Raw genomic sequence first — 22,426 nt, 5'->3', positions numbered from 1 at the left:
TGTTCAAGGGTGTATCCAAATTCTCCTGAAGTGCCCAGAAGAGTATATGTGATATTTTAGTATATGTACAATTTGCTGTTGAGTAGTGTCTCATTTTCCCACCTCAAGTGGGCAAAAGTTAGAATATCTCCTAATGGAGCCATATTAGCCTGTTACTATTATCGTCATGTCCATAGCAGCTTCTAGTTGTGCCTTTTTTGTAGTCCCTTTTGACCCTGAACTTTATAGATTTTTCTTCCTTTTGGACCTTGTGTCTCAGTTCTCTGAATTTGCTGAAATCTGCTTAAAAAAAAGTCTTTTGTACTTATTCTGCTATAATTCCTTTCTTGGAGTTATGAAATAGATCATTTCATGATCATTCACACAAATTGCCTTTCCCCTTCAGATTCTCAGCTAATTTCTCCCTTTTGGCAAGAATAAGTATAAAATGGCTGTCCCCTGGTTGTTTCTTCCACTTTGAAACAAAAAGGTGTCACCAACACATTCCAAGAACTTAGTGGAGATTTTAGGTTTTGCCATATTAAATGATTCATTACTACCAGGTCTTGTGTTCTGGGTATTTGTTATTGGTCCTGAAAAGACCTTATTCATCTAGTTTTCCTAATTCGTACAGATAATTTAAGACAGAGAATTGCTTGTCAGCCCTTCCCTTCATAGCATTTCACTGTGTTCCTAATATATTTGCTCCTGTTAGCTTTCTCTGATGCTGTGCAGAGAGAGGTGGAATCTTGAAAGGTGGGTGCTAATGTAGACGACGATGTATGCCTTGCCTAGTCTACAAGCGAGGAGCCCCTGCTGTTACCAAGTATTTCATAAACGGCCATTAAGTCTTAATCTCTGTCTCAAAGTTCCATATCTCTGCCTTCTGGCTCTCTGGAGGAAAGGTTTTCCCTAGTGGCTTTCATAGTGAGATTGGCAGGAGGGGGGGGGGGAAGAGAAGTGTTCTGTGAAGCAAATAACCAACGAAAACTAATATTGATGGTGTCTACCTTAACTTCTGCTAGTAATACATGCAAGGAAAAGAATTGAGGTGGGAGTTGCTATTTTCCCCACCACCGCAACTGGGGATGTTAAAATTAGATTAATCAACTAATCGAATAGTCGATGGAATTTCCATTGATTATTCAATTAGTAAGGGCACTTCCACTTTGAAATGTAGCAAAAACCCCAGCAGGCCCCAGGCTCAATGTGGCACTTGTATTTTGAAATGTACAAGAGCCCCAACTGGGACTCTTGTACATTTCAAAGGTGGAACCCACAGCTATGCCCCTGCCTCTTCCCATGGAGCTGGAGCTGGGAGGAACTGGCTTTTAAGCCAGCTTTCCCCAGCACTCCTCCTCCCCCACCCCTACCTCTTTCTGATAGAGGCAGCAAGGCGGGGGAAGCATCTAGTCTATTAGTCACTTACATCCCTAACCATAACTCTTTCTGTACCACAAGAGAGGTAAATACAGCATTAGAGGAAAAATACAGGGTGTCCGTGTTGTGAAAGCAATATTTCCTTCTGTGGTAACACTACACACAGGACCCACCTGATCTAAATCACACCAATTGTATTAGCTTGAAGAAATGAATGCATTCGTTGCTTCTCAGTTTACTGGTCTCCATGCAGCTATACAGGTCTCACAAGTAGCAGAATATTGAGACTATTTTTGCAAACGGTTGATATTGAATAGTGACTGCTCAATTTTATAGATGGAGAGGTCCATGCTCCAGTCTCCTCCTATTATAGGTTTGTCATTGTTAGTGTTTGATCTTATATTCATCTAGAGTTACAAAGGGCAGCCTAGGCTAGTGAGCCATCTCTGTGAGTGGCCCTTCTTCATCTCAATGGTCTGCAAGATTATTGTAACCAAGATGATCTCTTAGGATAAAGTTGCATACCTAGAATTTGCAGGATGTGCCAGCCGAACTATAGCAGTGCTTTGAATGCAGAGAGGACATGTTCTTGCAGTCAGTGTTGTGTGCAATCAGCGCACACCTTGCTTCATGTGCCCTTGCTTTAAGTCCATGTCACTTTAGTAATACAGCCTCTCCCCAAATTACGAACGAGTTACGGACCAAACAGTTGGCCGTAACTTGATTTGTTCGTAACTCGGACTCCATTGAGTTACCTAGCGACCACGCTGTTCGTGGATCGCGTTCGTAACTTGAGGACCGCTTTAATGAGCGTTCCATGGGAACTTTGGTCGTAAATGCGAACGGTTGTAACTCAACCGTTTGCAACTCGGGGACTGGCTGTACTAATAGAATGGAAAAAAAACCTAGACGGACGGAAATCAGCAGGATTACTTTTAATTTAGCTTATAGCTGCATTCAACAACGAAAGCTGATATGAACCACAGGCCTGCAGAATTTTGTCCATAAATGGTTAGGTATTCATCTACCCCTTTGCTGTAGAGATTTGAGCAGCAGAGAAGACAGCTGAGCAACAATGTAGGAAGCACTGATCTTAATTATTATGCTGCTTGTCTGTTACATGCTGTCACAGTTCAGATTTTCATTTTGATCAACTTTTAAAGTGTTGCAACTTCACTACATCTCTTAATGTTGATTTTAAATTTTATATTGAGTCCTTCATATAAGAAAAGTCAGTGTCTAGCAACTGTGTCTCTTATAAAAGTGTGAGGAGCTAAAGGCCAACAGTGTGTGTTGTATTTGTGGAAGAATGATGGCATAGCCTTAGTTTTATTCTATTCACTTAAGTATAGCCAAACTAATTTCTTTTCTTACTCTAAAGCAGTGATTCTCGAAGTGTGGTCCACAACCGTCTTGCAGGTGGGCTGTGTGCTGGTGTTCCACCTTGCACCCCCTCCATGAGGCTGGAATGCCAGTGCCCCTGTGGGGGCAAGAAGTAGGTCAGCGGCGTTGCTGCTCTCGCTCTTCTCTCTGCCCCCCCCACTTCCCCCAACCCGGCCAGGGGAATGGCGTCACAGGAAAGTGCTTGCAGGAGGTTTTTCCCACTGCTCCCATTGGCTGGTATCCTGGCCAATAGGAGCAGCAGAAGGTTGGTGACTAGGACCAGCGGGGGCTGTGGAGGCAGATAAGCAACCCCCATCCTCCTCAAGCCAAGACCCCCTACCTCCATCCCCCTCATACTGCTACCTCCATTCCCCTTACACACACCTCCCACCCCTCTCCTGCACCCTCCCCTCCCCCGACCTCACCCACACTCATTCTGCTCCTGCCCAGAACTCCCACCATTTCTGGCACCCAAATCTCGCACCCTACGCCCTCCTGCACCAATTTTGTTATCGTCAGTGGTTCGCTGTTGGTCTGCGGAAAGGTTTGTATTGAGCAGGGTGGGCTTCAGGCCAAAAAGTTTGAGAATCTCTGCTCTGAAGTAAGTGACATCCTTAAACGTAGTTTTCTTAGAACATTTAGATAGCCACATAAAGCTGTGTACAGGATATATCTGTATGAGAGGCAGCAATGGGATGAGCCGGTGCTGGGGGGAACCGGCTTTTATGATGGCTCCCCCCCATCACCATCCCTGCAGTGTCGCCTGCTCCCTCTGTGTGCTACTGTCTATCAGAGGCAGCGGGGCAGGGTTGGGGAGGGGAGGCCCAGGTTTGTCACAGGCTGCTGGACCTGGTGCAAGCCTTCCTTTATTGGCTAGTCGCGTATTCAATAAAAATTTTGACTACATGCAATTAGTGAATTATCGACTTCTTAACATACCTACTGCAATGTAATCTGACATGCACAGTGCAATTTGCTGCAGGTCCCAGGTAACTGCTGTGATTAAAATGTGTCAGTAATTGAAGCCCGGGGATTCCCCTCTGTTAATCACTGTAATAGAAGGAAATTTTTTCTTAAACAAAGATTACTCCTGTGTTCCTTCACTCCCTCATCCTCACCACCATCCAACTTACGGAAAAGTGAATTGACAGTAGTGTCTTGTCTCCTCTTTGATGGATTCACGAGAGTTTGTCACATTCTTTCCATGGGCCTCTTCCCATAATGTGCTGAATGCCTATAATACTTACTCCTGATCTACATGAAAAGGTGCGGTTAACACAAGGCACCTTACGTTGATCTAGTGGTGCATGGGTCTACATTTCACACCATTATAAGTATCCAGTTATGCTGACATTAATACCATCTCCCCAAGTGGTGTACAGCGAGCCAGTCTTGGGTCAGTGCAGTGTATATGTAGATACTGTGTAGCTCAGTGTTGTGTCGCAAGCCATTTGGAGGTGTGCTGCGGAGAACAAAAGAGTTGAAAATGGCCACCCTTAAAGGGGCAGGCAACTTTTTTCTCTAACTTCCCTTACCCTTTTTTTCCCCTCACAACTCTTCCCCTTCCACCTTTCCCTCCCCCCCCCCTCAAAAAAAAATCATTGGTGTTCCTCATAAAAGAATTGTTTGGTGTTCCTCAGTCTTAAAAAGTTTAAGAAACACTGGGGTAGCTTATGTGAACCTTGTTTTCCAGAAGCTGTCCCACAATGCCACACACTGACCATTCTGGTCACCACTGTCCCGGATCATGGAGATCGGAAGTGCCTCTCCCCTTTAAAGCCCTGCAGATTTTTGCAATTTGTTCTCCTGATTGCCCAGCTTGGTGAGTGCACCGAGCAGCTTTCCATTATTGAGTGCAACTGCCTGGCTGACCATGCTGGCTACAAGCTCAAGACATGCTCCTGCCTGGAGTAGACAGGAGATATTTAATCTCTTGAGCCCAGGGTTAAAGTGGCTATGCAGGCACAGTTCCTAACCAGTTGTAGGAGAGTAAACCTCTTTGAGCTGATTGCTGAGAAGATGAAGTTTAACAGGGACTATCAGCAGTGCAATGTGAATACCTGCCATAGTCCTTTGGCTTACCAAGAAGCCAGTAGTCGAATCGGTGCCAAGCTGCAAATCTTCCACTCTGACCAAGAGCTGTATGCTCTGTTGGGCAGACACACCATCCTTCTACTCATCACAGTGCCATGGATACCTCTGAGAAACCTAAGTCACAGGCCTCTGTCATGAACAGTGAGGAGGAGGTGCTGATGGAAGAGGAAGAATATGGGGGACAGATGACTGAGGAATCCAGCTGTCCAACAAGCCAGGAGCTATTTTTGACTCCTCCACGGTCCAACCAGTACTGCCAGTTGAACACAGACAAGCCTGGTGCAGGTCAAGGAACCTCCGGTAAGTGTGTAGATAAATTTTCAACTCCAGTGATGACATCCACAAAGTAGCAAGACACATCTTTTGACTTAATGTACTTGCTCTAGGAGAGGTAGTGATATAGCCAAGGTTAACCTTCTCCTCTAGTGTTCAGGAAAGTGTGTGTGGGGTGGGGGGGAGGGAGGGAAAGCATGCACAGCAGTTTCACAGTGGTACCTGCAGTCTTCTGCAGAAAGTTTCTAAGGAGATCTGCCTTGTTTCTGCCACCACAGTAGAAAGCTTTTTCTTTCCTCTTAGTGATAACTTTAGCAGAAACCATTGCAGTTCACAGGCTAACAGCATATGGACCTAGGTGGCTTTGGGATGCCAGTAGCAGCTGTGCTCTCCCAGTGTTTGTTAGCCTGAGGATTGAGCTGTCAGATAAATTCATCACTACCTGTGGAAAATAGTGCCATTATTCAGTGTCATTACGCCATACTCAGTTTCATGTAATTTAGCAAGTCCTTCCTTGTTTAGTCAGTCTCCACCAGGCCATACTCTGCTCCCTCTCCCAAGACTGGTGCTGTGATTGGCACCATACACAAGCAAAGTCAGAGGTGAGAATGTAGTGCTTAACCTTTAGGGGAACAAATTCAGCATTTTAAGTTTCTTTCCATAGTACACTGACAATGGTACTTCTGTGTTTTATCTGCGGCTGCTGCCATGTCACTGTGGCCTTCGTGATTTCCCCCTCCACACTCTCAGAACACTCAAGCCAGATGAGGAGAAAGAAGAGGACTCTGGATGACACATTAAGTAAGATTCTGCAAGCTACTCCTGTATCTGACTGAAGAGCACAAGGCCTGGAGAATGAACATGATGGCCAGCTTAGAGAAGGAAAACATGGAGAGGAGAGAGGCCCAGGAATCTCAGAAGGAAAAGGGGAGGAAGATGTATCAGGATGCAGTGGGGCTTTTCAGGAAACAGTCACTGCAGACTTTTGTGGACTTCCTGGTTTAGCATCTTGTGCTCACCTTCCTCTGCAGCCCTTTGAGAACTCAGTATCAGAACCTCCTTATATGGCTCCCCAAACATTTCACATGACAGATGGGGTCACGCCCTGCTCCTGCCACTGAACTGTGAGGAACATTAGACATTCATAGCTTCACATGGACTGACTGGTTAAAACCACCAGCCGTGTACAACTAACTGAAATGGGTATGAATGTTTATTACATTTTTAATATATTTGCTTTTAAATTGCAAGTTTTGCAATGATTTTGTTACGGAATAAAACTGTATTTGAAAAATCATCTTTATCAGGTCACAATGGATGCTGCTGAGTGCTCAACAGTTCTGAAAGCTGTCAATTACCTGTTATACAGTGGCACAACTCACAGGATCATTCACAAATAACATTAATAAATGCATTGACGATGTTATATTCCTAGAAGGCCACAGACGAGCAGAGCCAGATAGAGCACACAACATTACCTCATGTTACTCTGGCTCACTGTTGTGGTTTTCCAAAGACTCTTTGAGCTTCTGTAGTTCTATCTTAAGGTCTTCTAATAGCCCTTGTGTCTGAACATTCAAATTCAGTAGGCAACTGCTTTGCCTGTTCTCTCTACTCTGGCAGAAACCTTTCCCTTTTTGTTTCTCAGGTATAATGCAGGACACAGTAGACAGCCTAACTATTGGCATACTTTCCTCACTGAGGTTCAGTCTTGTGAATAGACAACACCAGCAATTTCTCAGACAGCCAAAAGCACATTCGACTATCATTTGGCACCTACTGAGCCAGTAGTCAAATCATTCCTTGGTGCTGTTAAGGAGGCCAGTGTGCATCTTCATGAGTCAGAGGAACAAGGCATAGGCTGGATCCTCCATTATCACTATTACCATGAAATTTGGCCATGTTTAAATGCCATGTCACTATGGCCATGTTTACATGCTAATCTTCCTGTCAGGAAAGTCCCCCCTCAAAGCTTTCTGAACAGTCTTATGTTCTTGAAGATGTAGTGTCGTGCACTTTCTCAGACCAGCCCACGTTGACTTCCGTGAAAGAATCTCTGGTGATTACCAGTGCTTGCATGACCATAAAAAGTAGTCCTTTCTCTTAATGTACTCAGTAGCAAGGTGGCCTTGCGCCAAAATAAGGATATAAGTGCCATCTGTTGCTCCTCCAGTAGTTTGAGAACCCCTTGCTGCAAAGCTATCCCCAGTTGCAAAGAGTCACAGACCTGCTTAGCAAAAGGCTAGAAATGGGATCCTTCATTTGCCCCCATGGTGGATTTCCTGGTTCCAAATTGATTTCTGACCTGTAAGCAATCTGGCACTGCAAGTTTCCTCTGTCTCGTTGCCACATGATTCTCCGTTACCCGTTCAGCTCTCATTTTGGCGTCCTTGTGCTAGAGGACTGAAGCACAAATCCAGGAATGTGGTATTGTGCATCTGAAAGTTCTGCAGCCACTGCTCATCATCCCATATCTGCTTTACAATGTGAATCGTACCAGTCAGTGCTTGTTTCTGGGGCTAGTAGTGGTGCTCCTCCATCTGTAGTTACAGGAATACTACTAACAACCTTGAATAGGTTCTTGCCATGTCCCACGGCAATCTATCTATCCTCCAAGGAATCATTCTGTTCCCCACTCATTCACGTGTTTTTGCAGCTCTGCAAATGTTGTGACATTATGCACCTTGTTCTAACAATGCACATGATAGCTGTACGGGCTCCATGCTTCTGTCATAGATGGCAGACAGTGAGAAGGGGCATACAAGTTTGTGGGATTTTGAAAAGACATGAAAAAGATGGGATACTGATATTGGATGGGGACAGTTGCACACTGGGAAGTTGACCCCATGCCCAATGATCCATTTACCAAACTGTCCCAAATCAGTGCACTAGACAGTGGAAAGTTGCACAGTGCCCTGTCTGTGGTGCACCACATTCTACAAAAGATGGGCTACCGATACTGTTATTGGATGGGAACAGTTGCAAACTGGAAAGTTGACCCCATGCATCTCAGTGTGCATGCTCACAAGCAACATAGTCGTTGTGGCTGTTTGTTACTGTAATATGAGTTCATCTACATTTATAATATAAACATAGCTTTATTCTTGTCATTGGCCCCTCAGCTCTTTGAAAGGCGTTCACCTAACACTGGTGGGTGCCACTGCAAGAGCCTGCAGATATGACTTACCATAAGTTAGAGGGGTGGAGTGCTTAGTGTGGTGTATTCTGTTTTCACATTTCTCCTGCGTTGATGGAACTGTGATGTCTGAAAAACAGTCTAATTGTGTACCTTTTACTTTACTTCCTGGGTGCTACTTATACAAAATTAAAAACAAAAGGCTTTTTTATGTGTGTGCACAAAGAATGGTATCTTAAGCCATAGCTGCAGCTAGGAAAACCTCTATCTATCCATAGATCTTAATTGGCAAGGCATAATGCGAGCACTGGTTTACCCTAGCAGATGAAAAATTTAATGCAAGGAGGAGAGTGGGACATTTGGGAGCAGAAATGGTCCTCATTCTCCACAGTCAATTCTTCTATATGTAATGTGTAGTCGACTACACAATTAACTGGTAAACCTTGGTTTATTGGTTAATCTTGTCAACTACATGCACTTCTTCTCCCCTTGCTGCCTTTGTGCCCCCATCCACATGCTGCTGCCTCAGTGGCAGCAGTGCAGAGGGTGAGAGGGGCAGGCTAGAGCTGATATACGCAGGAAGCCAGCTCCCCACGCATTATCAACTCCCATAGACCTGCCCTCCCCCCCTTTGCTGTCTCCTACAGAGGCAGCGGTTGGAGGCAAGTAAGAGCCAGTGCTGGGGAGGAGGAGGGAGGCTGGGCAGGGTATGCTGCAGCAAAGTAGCCTCTGTCCACAGTGGCTGGGGCTCCCTGAGGACAGCAGCCCCTGTCCACGGGGGGGGGGAGGGGCGGAGGGGAGGTCTCCTCCTGCAGACAGGCTGCTGCCGCAGACCAGCCTCTGTCCACGGGGAGCTGGGACCACCACGGATTGGGGGGCTACTGCCACCCTGCGCTGCTGCCTGTTTCAGAGCAGGGTGGCAGGGGGCTCATTGGGAGTGCAGTGGCTGTTGAATAGTGGTGTAACTGCTAAGATTTCATGCGTTTATACGACTATTCAGTTACACAATATATAGCATCCCTACTATATATTAATTTCAGCATTGTAATGTAATTCTAATAGCATGTTACAAAGTTTATTAAGCTTTTCTTTAGTTTTGAGAGAGCTTGTGCTATAAATTGCAACGAACTAAATGTATGTAACATTTCTGCTGCAAAAAAAAATCTCTGGTGTTAAATAGCATCCTGAGTCTTCTAAACGTTCTAATGAAAACTTGTGTCTTTAAACTTTAATCTTAATCTCTAAAACATCCGTATGTCTTTGGCTCTGCAGTTTTCTTTCAGACCCCTCAGCAATATTGTGTATGAGTAATGAGAATGCATGGGCATTACTTTGTTCTTTGTCTCTTTTCCACATCTCTGTCCCCTTCCATATGTAAAATGTGTGTTCTCCTGCTGTGTACAAGTTGAGATCATTATTCTTTTGGGGGGTTTGTGAAGAAAGTTGCTGTGATCAGCATTTTTAAAGACTCAAAACAAAAATTCAGATGTAAGGAGACTGAACTTCCACCAACTATTGATTTCATTTGGAATCTCAGCTAGATCTGTGCAACATATTTCAGCCTATGGACATGCTGCTTAGAATCCACTCTGACCTTGCATATTTCTTATCAAGAAATCATATAGTCATGGGGAATTATTAGTGATTCTAATACAATCTTTTTTTTCTTGCAGTGATGCTACAACCTTTTGATTACGACCCTAACGAGAAAAGTAAACACAAGTTTATGGTACAGTCAATGTTTGCTCCAGCTGATACTTCAGATATGGAAGCAGTAGTAAGTACTGAAATTAATTTAGAGACCGTTCCCTTTATTTGTGTAATTTTATAAAAAGAGAACATCTTAAAGAAACAAATCAGATTTTTCTGTCATTGCTTGTAGATTGACTTAAAGAAATTTATTGTTTTTCCCAATAATTAACATCTGCATAATAAGGGAATGCATGTTCCTTTTTCCCCTCACCCCCATGTTTCTTGTGTCACAAGTCTTAGATTGCAGGATTAGATATGTGTGCTATAGGAAGAATTGCCGTCCTCAAACAGATGGCTGCTGTTCTGTCAGTAGTAGGATGCCAGGTTGAGTCCTAATTTTAAATGTGTGCACAAAAAAAAAGCAAGGCTAATGGCCTTGTTTGGGTATCTTCTGTACTTTACAAATGATTTCCCTAAGTCTGGAATCCCTCAACCCTCCTGAATGTAGAGTAGGACTTCCCTGGACCAGCTTCTGTCTTTCCAGTGGGAATCAGAATCTTTCCTGTTGTTGTGGAGTTTGCTTTGTCCTTTCCCTTATATAGGCAAATAAACATGGCAAAGATCTTACAATACACCATTCAAATGGGTTATAAATGGAAAAAAAAAAGGGTAGGCAGAGGCTGGGGTGAGACAGGACAAAGGATACAGCCATAAGAGTATGAACTACTTTAAGATTGGAAAGAAGCAAAGCGAGCTGAATTGACTGACTGTTAAACACTAACAAGTATTCTTTTCTCTCCACTGATGGCAGTAATCACCAGAGTCTTGCTGTTGAACCTGTCTCTACCCTGACTTTTATTACTTTGCTAAACATTTAACCTTGGTGAAAACCCTTAAAGTAGCCTGTGTACTTTTTTCTGAAAACGTATTTTAAAGTACACTATAAAAATAAAGGGCACGTACATATCCCATCTTGTACATTTGATTTCATGACATAATAAACTGTTAACCTTTTAAATAAGATATTTATTGATCCTCTTTTCATGCAGCAGTGGTTTTGGAATGCTAACTGAGAGGATGCTGATTGTACTAGGGTTTTTGTAGTGGTCCCACTGAAGAGAATTACTCCTTTTTCTGTATTATTTACGAAATTGGTATCTCTTTCCCATGCTCTGTTTCTGAGGGTATGGGGGCTTAGCAGTGCAGACATAATAGTCCATTTGCAAAGCAGAAATCACATAGTAGACTAGAACAAATTTGGGCATAGCTCTATGAAGATAAGTAGGTTAGTCTTAGATTGTTCTTATAAGACTGGCCAGAAAACTGTACAGCTGACTTTGTCAAGTAATCTTACCGTGTCAAGAATGTTAAACTCTTGGATGGTTTTACGAGCTCTTTAAGCACTCCAGAACTCACCTTTTCAAAGGAAGTGATTGAAGCCCCTTGCTTTAGCTTCCTTTTAAAAGAAGACTAGTTGAAACAATAGCCCCTACCTATTGGCAGAGAGACTTATCGGTTACTCTTTTTCAATCTCTAACTTTGAATTTTATGCACTACTTTACATCACCAGAAATGCATATCTATGGAACCTATAGGAATGTTTCAATTTTCCAGATCTCTGCAGGCCAACAACTTTTATCCTGCAATACTCAGTCCTTCGATATGTTACCATAACAGAGATATTGTCCTAGAAGTGACAGATCTCTAGAGTCCTCCAAAGCTTTCAACACTTCACAGCCCATCAACAAACTCAAAAGAGAATCCTGATTTCAGCATCAGAAAAGTGGCAGAACTATTCAGCTATTTACCTTGGTCAAATTTCATCTCAAACTGACCGGGTGAGCCATAATCTGCAGACAGCAGTATTGTGAGTCAGCTATTTCAGTTCTGGGTCATAGAATCATAGTCTCCTAGGGCTGGACGAGACCTCAGGAGGTCATTGAGTCCAGCCCCAAGCCCAAAGCAGGACCAGCCCCAACAAAACCATCCCAGCCAGGGCTTTGTCAAGCTGGCACCTAAAAACCTAGGGATGGAGATTCTACTGCCTCCGTAGGTAACCCATCCCAGTGCTTCCCTACTCTCCTAGTGAAATAGTTTTTCCTAATATCCAACCTAGATCTACCCCACTGCAACTTGAGACCATTGCTCCTTGTTCTGCCATCCATCACTACTGAGAACAGCCTTTCTCCATGCTCTTTGGAACCTCCCTTCAGGAAATTGAAGGCTGCTATCAAATTCCCCTTCACTCTTCTCTTCTGCAGACTAAATAAGCCTAAATCCCTTAGCCTCTCCTCCTAAATTATTATTTATATAAGGCAAGAATTTCTCATTTTTATCCCTGGGCATAAATTTTGGGGGGCGGGGCATGTTAGTTTGGTTAGATGATATAGCTCCTCCTATTTTAATACTGATAAAAGTAAAGTAATGCACATTGGGGAAAAATAATCCCAACTATACATACAATATGATAGGGACTAATTTAGCTACAACTACTCGAGAGTGATCTTGGCATCATTGTGGATAGTTCTCTGAAAACATCCACTCAGTGTGCAGCAGCAATCAAAAAAACAAATAGAATGTTAGAAATAATTTAAAAAGGGATAGAGAATAAAATAGAAATTATCTTATTGCCTCTTTATAAAACCATGGTACGCCCACATCTTGAATACTACATACAGATGTGGTCGCCTTATCTCAAAAAAGATATATTGGCATTGAAAAAGGTTCAGAAAAGGGCAACAAAAATAATTAGGGATATCCCATATGAAGAGAAATAAAAAGACTTGAACTTTTCAGCTTAGAAAGGAGGAGACCAAGGGGGGATATGATAGAGGTATATAAAATCATTACTGGCAAGAAAAAAGTGAATAAAGAAAAGTTATGTATTTGTTCCCACAGTATAAGAACTAGATAGGGGTCACCAAATAAAATTAATAGGCAGTAGGTTTAAAACAAACAAAAGGAAATTTTCCTTCACTCAGTGCAGAGTCAACCAGTGGAGCTCCTTGCCAGAGGATGTGAAGGCTAGGACTTTAACAGCGTTCAAAAAAGAGCTAGATAGATTCATGGAGGTTAGGTCCATCAATGGCTATTAGCCAGGATGGGTAGGAATGGTGTCCCTAGCTCCTGTTTGTCTGGAAATGGGTGACGGGAGGGATCACATGAGGATTACTTGTGTTCCCTCTCTGGGGCATCTGGTATTGGCCACTGTCGGCAGGCAGGATACTGGGCTGGATGGACCGTTGGTCTGACCCAGTATGGCTGTCCTTCTGTTCCTCCTTTGAGGGTAAGGGTTGTCTCACCTATGCAGCGCTCAGTACAGCCATGAATATTCAGCTGGTAACTAACAAATACATGTGAACATGTGTGACTGAACTCACTTACCAGCTTGGCAGCATTTCCTGCTAGCCATTTTGAGAATTAGCTCTCAAGCTGTTCATCTTATTGATGGTACCTTCTCCACGTGCATACCTGTCTCAGCCCAGGAACCAGAGCATCCTTTTCATGACTTGACACTCCAGCCATGTCATCATCTGTTTTCCCCCTTCCTGGAGGAAGTATTTCCCAATTCTGTAGTGCAGCCACTTCCCCAGTGATGAGTGGGGGGGACTTGAGTCCACAAACTACTTGAAGTCCTAGCCCACAGACTTTGTGGCTACCTGCCTACCACCACCTCTCCTCCTCTGCCAGAGCTGCTTCAATTCCCTGGGCCACTTCACTGGTGCCCCCACACCTTTTACACCTTCTTCTCAGGGTCTCCAGCCAGGAGCTCCCTCTTCTTTGCCAGTCCCTGCCAACAACTGCTTTGTCCAATATGCTGCTTTCTTGTAGCCAGCAATGAACACCACACCATCCTCTCTCCTTGGGCTCCTTACAGCAGCCTGCTCTGCAACTCCTTTTATGTAATTCTGCTGGACCTTGACTGACTGTTCCATGAAGTCTCTCAAGGTTGTTTTTAACTTTTTTTTTAAGTGTGTAAAGTGGATGTGCCACCACAACATGAAATGGAATTTACCAATGAAAAATGGGAAAGTGATTCTTATTTTTGAGGGAACAGTAATTAATCCCTAATGGACACCGCTTTAGAAGATTTGAACACCCCATTTTAAATAAACATTTGAATAAATAATAATTCGTTCAATACAGCCTGTGTGTTTATAAGAATGCTATTATTCTTTAATTATTCGTTTTGGATATGGTAACTTTGTCTTTCTTTTGAGCTGTTTCCTTGCATCTTTTTATTTGATTTAGTCTGTAGATATCCCTGAGAAATGTTTGCTAGTGTAACCCCTTCAAGCAAATTAGTTTTACATGAAGTTTTCATTTTTGTACAACTTCTCAATAGTCTGTTGTCATGATTTTTTACAGCATATCTAGAGAAACCGATTTTGTATTTTTCTGTCCCTTTCAAGATAGTTTTAACAAATAATTAAGGGAATACATGCTTGGCAAGGTGAAGGTAATGCATTTTATTATTGTTTGTTGAAAACTTTGATCTGATAAATACCCAGTACTTTTAAACAAAATGTATGTTTATGAACTAGACAGTGCAGCAAGGAATCAAATTGCATTACCTTTTCCGTAATCCTTATTGTAATCTGCTCATTATTTGTAAAATTTTAGTGGAAAGAAGCTAAACCAGAAGAACTCATGGATTCTAAACTTAGATGTGTGTTTGAGCTACCAGCAGAAAATGATAAACCTGTGAGTATTTTCAACTCCGTGGTGAGTGATTTAACTTAATTCCACAGTTAGAACATAAAAAATCCATGTTTGTACAGCCCAACTCTGTAAGCAACAAACAGAACCCTTTGTTTTGGTATTAGAATCACACACACACACCCCTTAAGTAAAAAAATTCAAGTCTTCATGCTGCTTAATCCAACTAAAGGTTAATTTACACAACTGAAGTTCAGCAAAACTACTGCAATTATTTCTCAGAGAATTTTGGATTATTTTTGTTCCTTAATGAAGGATGGCATAAAAAATTAAGCCTTGTGAAAGATGCTGCTCGATATCCTAGAAGTCCTCTACTGATCCACAGAGCAGATATAAAACACAGCGATCAGCCGTATAAGCTTCCACTTGTTTCCCTGATCTGATGGGATTTCCTGAGAGTGAAATGATGTTTTAGAAGTAGAAAGTTAGCAAGGGGTCCAGGGCAATGTTGGCATTTGTGGCCTGGGATTCCTGCTATTAGTAGCTGATGTGTTTTTTCTTGTTGGAGCAGGGAAGATGCTGATTAATTCATGATGGAAATAAGTATCCCGAAATGCAGAATTGATTAATTAAGATCTACCTATTTATGTGTATGTAGTGCATTCATTTCATGTACACAGGAAGCACAAGAGTAGAGTGTTCACCCTTGCAGTCAAGGTAGTGCAATTATAATTATATATTTGTAACAAGCCTTACAATTGCCCTCCTGTGATCCTTTATACCTCTGTCTGTGGACCAGACTTGTACATTCTGCATGTGCAAACCCCACATTGCTCACATTCACTCTGGGATTTATGTGCACGTCAGGCCAATGCACTTGGAGAAGAGAGAGAGATAATCCTGTATCTATGAGAAATTTGCAGCCTGAGATGTCTGAATTCCACTCATGAAGTTGCAGTTTTGATTTTTCTTTAATCCCTAAAATTTGTTAGGACAAAATAGATCATAAGTAGCAACAAGATCCTATTCTTATAACTTGTGTTTCTTGTGACGAGACTTTTACGATACTTATGCTTTTCACAGGGTTTGGCTTTATGCATGCCAAACTACAGAATATGCCAGGCTGTGGGGGAAATCCCTGGTATCCTTCTGTACAGGATCATATTGGGAATGTTTAATGGGGAATTGTTTTTCCATATACATCCTTATTACAGTTGTTCAAAATATCAACTCCTATTCTCTAAACTGATTTGAAGGGTGGTTCTCCCTTTTACACTGTGGAATTGTAGGAGAGTAGAGGAGTAGTAGGAAGTGAGAGTATGCAGAGGGGTAAAGAGGTGGTTCCTGACAGAGGGCCAGGTGTAGCTAGAGCACAGATGCTGCCTTAGTTCCTCCACATGTGTGGGAAGCAACATTTGCCATACTGTGTTTTCCATGTTTCCTTTCAACTCTCACTCACGATGACACTAATGCCTCCTAAAAAGGTTCTCTTAGGTTATGTCTACACTACGAGCTTTTTTCGGCAGAAAATATACTGAGGGACTCATTTTTTGCCATTTCTTTTTGCTCAAGGGGTTTTTGCGCGAAAAGCAGTGTGCACAGGGTTTTTGGGCACAAAAACCCCATTTTGCACAGATCCTTATGCCTGTCCCTTCGATGCATAAGGATCTTGCACAAAACGGGGTTTTTGGGCAAAGAAGGGTCTACACTGCTTCTTTTTGCGCAAAAACCCCTTGTGCAAAAAAAAGGCAAAAAATATGCTAATGAAGTTCTGACTTATGCTAATGAGTCTCTCATTAGCATATTTTCTGCTGGAAAAAACTCAGTGTAGATGTAGCCTTAGTTGATTGGGGTTATGTTTGAGAGAGAGAGAGAGAGAGAGAGAGAGAGCAAACAGAATGTGTCACAGCCCTTTGACTTCATTAAGAGAGGCAGAGTCCTAGTCTAGGGATCTGTTTCTCTGGTTTGGTAATGCCCAGACTTTTGCCAAAAACCAAGAAGTAGAAATAAAGGCCACAAAAAAAAATACAAATGTAAGGTCAGCATAGTTCAGCTTTTTAATAGTCCCTTCACTATAAGATGTGGCTTTTTCTTTAATAATCATCCTAAGATCACTGTCCTTTTTTTGACAGCATGATGTAGAAATAAATAAAATTATATCCACAACTGCAAAGACAGAATCTTCTGTAATGTCTAAATCAATAAGTTCTTCCTTGGATGACACTGAAGTTAAGAAAATAATGGAAGACAATAAGAGGCTTCAAGTAGAAGTTCAGAGGTTACGGGAGGAGAATAAACAGTATAAGGTAAAGATTTTTCTTTTGAATTCTGCCCATTTGAGTTTGAAGCTTCTTTGTGGGTGGGAGTGGTTAGTGTGTACCAGGGTACTTAAATTTTAGTTACACATGTAAGGAAAACACAAATTCTTATCTTCAAATTTACATTTTCCAATCAAAATTAAGCACATAAATCCATGCACTCTGTGGGTATAATGTGAAGTTTGAAGCATACAGCCTGACAAAGTGAAATGATAGTGACCCAAAATGATTTATTATCACCTCTCCTCCTTTTTTTGTACAAAGAATTGAGTAAAACTTTCAAAAGCAGTCAGATAGGCACAAACTTTGCCCAATTCTGTGTCATCTGGGAGTTTTACTACTGAGATTAGCAGGAGCAGAATTGGGCCAAAACCAAGCAGTTTGGAAATACTTCCCAAATGCATAATCTAAGAAACTGTTAGCCAAAGTACAAGAGGACCTCTGGGTCCAGCTTTGACCACCCAGCAATATGAAAGCTCAGTATGTAAGAACTACCTGTCACTCTTCCGAGGTACTCTTTTTAAATCTGTTTTTAAGCTACCCCTTGAAGTAGCTATAAAGCTGAAAACAGTAATATGGTTTAAGTGCGAGGTAAATATTTACCACTGAAAATCTGTTTTGTTTCCTCCATTTTTGTCTCTTAAAATATGCTACATGCTCGGTTAGCCTCATTATGCCATCACTTTCCCAAAAATGATTTCCAAAAATAAATTTGCCTTAACCATCAGTACCTTGAGAAATGTATTAAAAGTGTGTTTCTTACTATGGACATTTCATATTGCAACTAATATTTGGTGCTCAAACCTTTCTAAATTCCATGATCAATGTTAGAAACATTCAGCTAAATCCAACACCAGCTTTCTGACACCTTAATAGTATGGTCTGAAAGGGCTTTATCCACCTCTAAATAGTCTGGCGTTTAGGTCAGGAAGTAATGAATACTGTATCCAGGTAAAATTACAGCTCCTATGTCAGCTCTTTCGTCCTACCATGACGCTTCTTAGATTAAGAGCACTGATAGGATTGTAGACAACACATGCCAGTAATTCCTGGTAGTATCAGTGAGATGTCATGTAATGTTAGCATGTATATGGAAAATTAAAAATGGAATCACTTCGCTGAAGTATTTGAGAAATTTCTGCTTCATAATTCAAGGTTATTCCATTGGCAATTGGTATCTTCATAACTGCAAGTTTGTGTTCACATTTGTACAACTGACTTGTGTGCACAGCCCTGAAAATCAGGGGATATCCATATATGCTTGTTGGTTACTTTTTGAATGAATTGCTTTTATCCCCATTCAAACTAGCTGGTAGGAATAGAATGAAGAGGTGTTGTCAATGCTTCTGCATCAAAATTGTGTGCCTTTCCAAAGAAATACATCTAATAGACTTAGCACTACGATATTTTTTTCAATGCTGCATTTTTTTTTCAAAACGAATAATTAGGGTTCCTTCCTGTAGGATGAAGATGGACTGCGGATGAGGAAGGCTCCCCAGACGAACAACCCAATATCTGCATCTGCATCTGCTGCCAAGGAGGAAGGGCTCAGCACTAGACTACTTGCTCTGGTGGTTTTGTTCTTTATTGTTGGTGTAATTATAGGAAAAATTGTCTTGTAGAGAGAGCATGCTGAGGATTGTAAATTGGCTTGATGGTTCTGCCATATCATTGGATTAAATTTATTCATAACAATGTTTTAAAAAAATTAATGTATGACATCTCACAGGTCTTGCCTTTAAATTACCCCTGCACAAATATAACATAATGTAATCCTCTAGAAAGTTTAAAATGTACAATAAGTGAATGAATGATAAAGAATGTTCTTTATTAAGCGATGAGAGAAAAATCATGATTTAACACTACAGTGGCATATTGTAAATGTCATTTTAAACATTCTTAGACCTTGGTACATGTTGCTGGATTATTACCTCTTTTTTTAAAGAAAAACAAAGAATTATTCTTCCACTGCTGGAGCTGGCCCATCTGGATGTTTGGAGCTGGGTTAAGCAGGAGGGCTTGATAACTTCTGTAAAATATGTTGATCTACCATTCTACTCATCAGTTTAACAGATTGTCAGTGTCTTCAACTCTGTGCAAATTACCAATTTATTGGCACTTAAATTAATAGTGAGAAGCTGAAAAGAATTGTATGTGGCCACGCTGAATGTGCTAAGCATCATTAAGAGGCATATATTGACTGATATGAAACTCATTTGGAATAAAGGTCAATGCCTTGTTCTCTTCAAGGGACCAAGCTACATGGCTGTTGGTTCATTTAGATAAATTGAAATGTTATTCAGAGATGTTTAATGCATATTTAACTTATTTAAACGTATTTCATCTCATGTTTCCTTATTGTCACAAATTGACTAATACTATGATATAAAAAGGCACCTGTTCTAAAACCAGTGGATAGAACTAACAACTGCTGTAGTGATGCAAAATTCTTCTGCCTCCTGATGTTTTGGGCACTATGTAATTGTTAAAGTTTTGATCACTTAAACATTGGGAAACAGCAGTCAGGAAACTGTTTTTGTATGTAAATAAATGAGTCTATCTAGCAAAAAAATTAGTAGTAAACTAGTTCTATGCGGTAAAAAGACAAATCTTGTTTGACTATGTAGCATCTTAAAAAAATTAAATAAAGCCCAGAGATTAAAGTTCCTTTTGTTACTTTTGTCAGGTTTTATTAAAAGGTTCTGTAGATAGTCACTTGGATGAATCTTACATAAGTATCAAGAAATTGCTAGCCTTATTTCAACACTGCTTCCTCCAGCCCCATTTTAATCTCCAAAACCAATCTGCAGAGAAGTGCATTTGATGGAATACTGATGTTTAGAATAACCATATTATCAGGCTGTTTACTTACTAATAATGAGTACTCCTGTGGCATCTTAGGCTACATCTACACTGCAGCACTATTTCAGGATCGCAGAGTATCCCGAAATAACTATCCTGCATCTTCACAGCAAGCCCGTTATTTTGGGCTCGCTATTTCAACGTCCCTGTAAACCTCATTCTACAAGGAGTAAGGGACTCCTTTCAGAATAGAGCTTAATTTGGCATTGTGTAGACTGCCAAATGACAAAATAAGCTATTTCAAAATAGCATTGAAATAAGACGAAATTTGTGTAGCTCAAATTGCGTATCTTATTTTACGTTATGGTGCAGTGTACACATACCCTTAGAGACATACATATATATATATATATAATATATATATATATATATATATAGTATGAGCTTTTAGGGGCAAAACCCACTTATTTATTTACTAGGTATCCTCTGCTATATTTCAGTCTCTAGTGATTAGAGTCAGTAGCCAGTAGGCCTGATAATCTATACAAAATGAGATTGTAAGGAAGTAATATTAGTAATAATATTATATTAATAACTAGGAAAGTCATTATTAATACTAACTATAAAGCATGTATATTCACCATATTGATGAATGACATATAGATGACACTTTCAGTTGAATCTAAGTTGGATTCCAGTTTCAGAAACTATCAGATGTAGATGTCCAATAGAGTGAGGGGACTAAAATGTGCAATAGATTGAAGTTTATCATCACACCTTTGAATCCAGAAGCACTTAAAAATGTCTTCTTTTTCTAAACCTTTATAACCAAGTCATACTGTAGGGGGCAAAAGTATCTGAATTGATAAGTTTTTAGTGTTGTTTTTGTTTGTTTTTGGAGTGTTTTTTGTTTTTGTATTTTGCTGCAATCTACTTTTCCACCCTTGCCATAATAATAAAAATGCTAATGGATAGTTACTTGTCAACAATGGTTGCCTGCCCTACATTGTGCAAATTAGCAGAATTTTTGTGGTACTAAGTTTGCAAGTCATGTGAAATCCCAACCTGTTCTGTGTATGTGAGCATTTCTGTAGAGACTTCTTGTAGAACTGACAACCAGGAAGAGGTCCGTCTTCAGACAGGGTATGAAGATAGACCAAAGCCAAATCTATTCTGTGCGGTATTGGCAAAGCAGTTATTCCGCACTTCTTGTATGAGTGCATTGGAAATAATGCAGAGGAAGAATGTAGGTCAGGGCTATTCAACTTTGGAAGCCCCGTGGACCACAATGATACTCACAGCAAATGTCGAGGGCTGCAACTTAAGTGTGGTTGCGTATACATGCAAATATATATGCAAATAGATTTTCACACAGTGCCCTGGTGCTCCCTGTATCTCCTCCATGGGGGCTAGAAACATGGACACCCTATGCCCATCTGTTCCAGCTAGCCCATCCACTTGCGTCTTTCAATGCTCAGCCAGCCTGCCTGGGAGACATCTTGCCATTATGTAATGTGTTCCCCGTGGAGGGCATGTTCAAAGGATCCCACCCACAGGCCACGTGTTGAGTAGCCCTGATGAAGGTAGTGAGATCAAGAGAGCAGAATAGGTAGGGCTGAACAAGAACTTTAAAAGTTACAGCTTTGCTCTTTAGGGGCCCAGTAAGTAAAGGAAACCTTCTGGCACTCTTTAGCTTCTGTTAACCAAAATGGCTGATCAATGCAGGAAGTATTCTGAAAGAGAGTTGTCTTTTTGAAAGACATGGGATAAATATGATGCCTGAAGAATTCACTTTGGCTTTGTAGCATATATCTGGAAGAACCTTGTTTAAAGACTTCAGAGGGGTAGCCGAGTTAGTCTGTAACTGTAAAAACTTTAAAAACAAGTCTAGTAGCACCTTAAAGACTAACAAAACATGTAGATGGTATCATGAGTAGAAGAAGTGGGTTGTGTCCATGAAAGCTCATGATACTATCTATATCACCGTTTCACAAACTATGGGCCACAGCCCAGTACCAGGCCACAGGAAAAAAGTACCGGGCCTCAGCGTGGTTTCTGGGGTGTTCCGGGCTCCCGGAGTGCCTGTGTGGCACCAGGTCTCCCAAGCCCTTGGCCGGCCTGGGTGGGTCTGCAGCTGGATCTTCCAGCTCCTGACAGATGCATAGCTCGGGGAGGGAGGGGAGAGCTGGCCATCAGAAGCAGCACTGGACGGGGGAATCGGAGTGGGCCAGGGAGATTGGGGGAAGGGCAGCCAGCGGAAGCAGAGCTGGGCAGGGGGCTGGCCAGGGGAGATTTGGAGGAGAAGTTGCGGAGAAGCGGCCACTGGAAGCAGGACTTGCCTGGGGCATCAGCACTGTCTGTGAGAGATTGGGGGGCTGGTGGAAGCGGGGCTACCTGGGGGGCGCGAAATTGGGGGTAGAGAGCTGTCCAGGGAAGATGGAGAAGGGGAGGAAGGAGCGAAGCAGTCGCCGGAAGCAGGGCTGGATGTGGGCAGTGGGACTGGCAAGGGAGATTGGGAGGAGAAACGGGGGAGAACTGGCTGTCCGGGAGGGGATTGGGGAAGTGGGGCTGGCCGGAGGTGCAGTGGGGAGAGCGAATCGGCCAGCGGGGAGTGGGACTGACCCGGCCATATGCGGATCTTGGGGCACTTCCATTCCCCCCCACACCGTGCAAAGCACAAGTGAGTCCGGCCCAGTGATTCTGTTGTGCC

The 22,426-nt window shown here is 41.9% G+C and overlaps 1 protein-coding gene across 2 annotated transcripts in view; it reads left to right on the top strand.

The window, feature by feature from the left end:
* The window catches only part of VAPB (VAMP associated protein B and C), a 62,707-nt gene extending 43,125 nt beyond the window's left edge, over positions 1–19,582 (top strand). Inside the window, exons 3-6 of one of the 2 annotated variants that reach the window (XM_014574721.3) lie at positions 9,919–10,022; positions 14,561–14,641; positions 16,729–16,902; positions 18,378–19,582. In XM_014574721.3, the coding sequence (XP_014430207.1) occupies positions 9,919–10,022; positions 14,561–14,641; positions 16,729–16,902; positions 18,378–18,536 (518 nt within the window). In that variant the 3' untranslated portion in view covers positions 18,537–19,582. Of the gene's footprint in view, positions 1–9,918; positions 10,023–14,560; positions 14,663–16,728; positions 16,903–18,377 lie in introns of both variants that reach the window. The other variant, XM_014574720.3, reaches the window with a different exon arrangement.
* Positions 19,583–22,426: the final 2,844 nt, after the last annotated feature.

This window comes from Pelodiscus sinensis, chromosome 18, assembly GCF_049634645.1.
Source record: "Pelodiscus sinensis isolate JC-2024 chromosome 18, ASM4963464v1, whole genome shotgun sequence".
NCBI lineage: Eukaryota > Metazoa > Chordata > Testudines > Trionychidae > Pelodiscus > Pelodiscus sinensis.
This window is presented reverse-complemented; position numbering and strand designations above follow the sequence as displayed.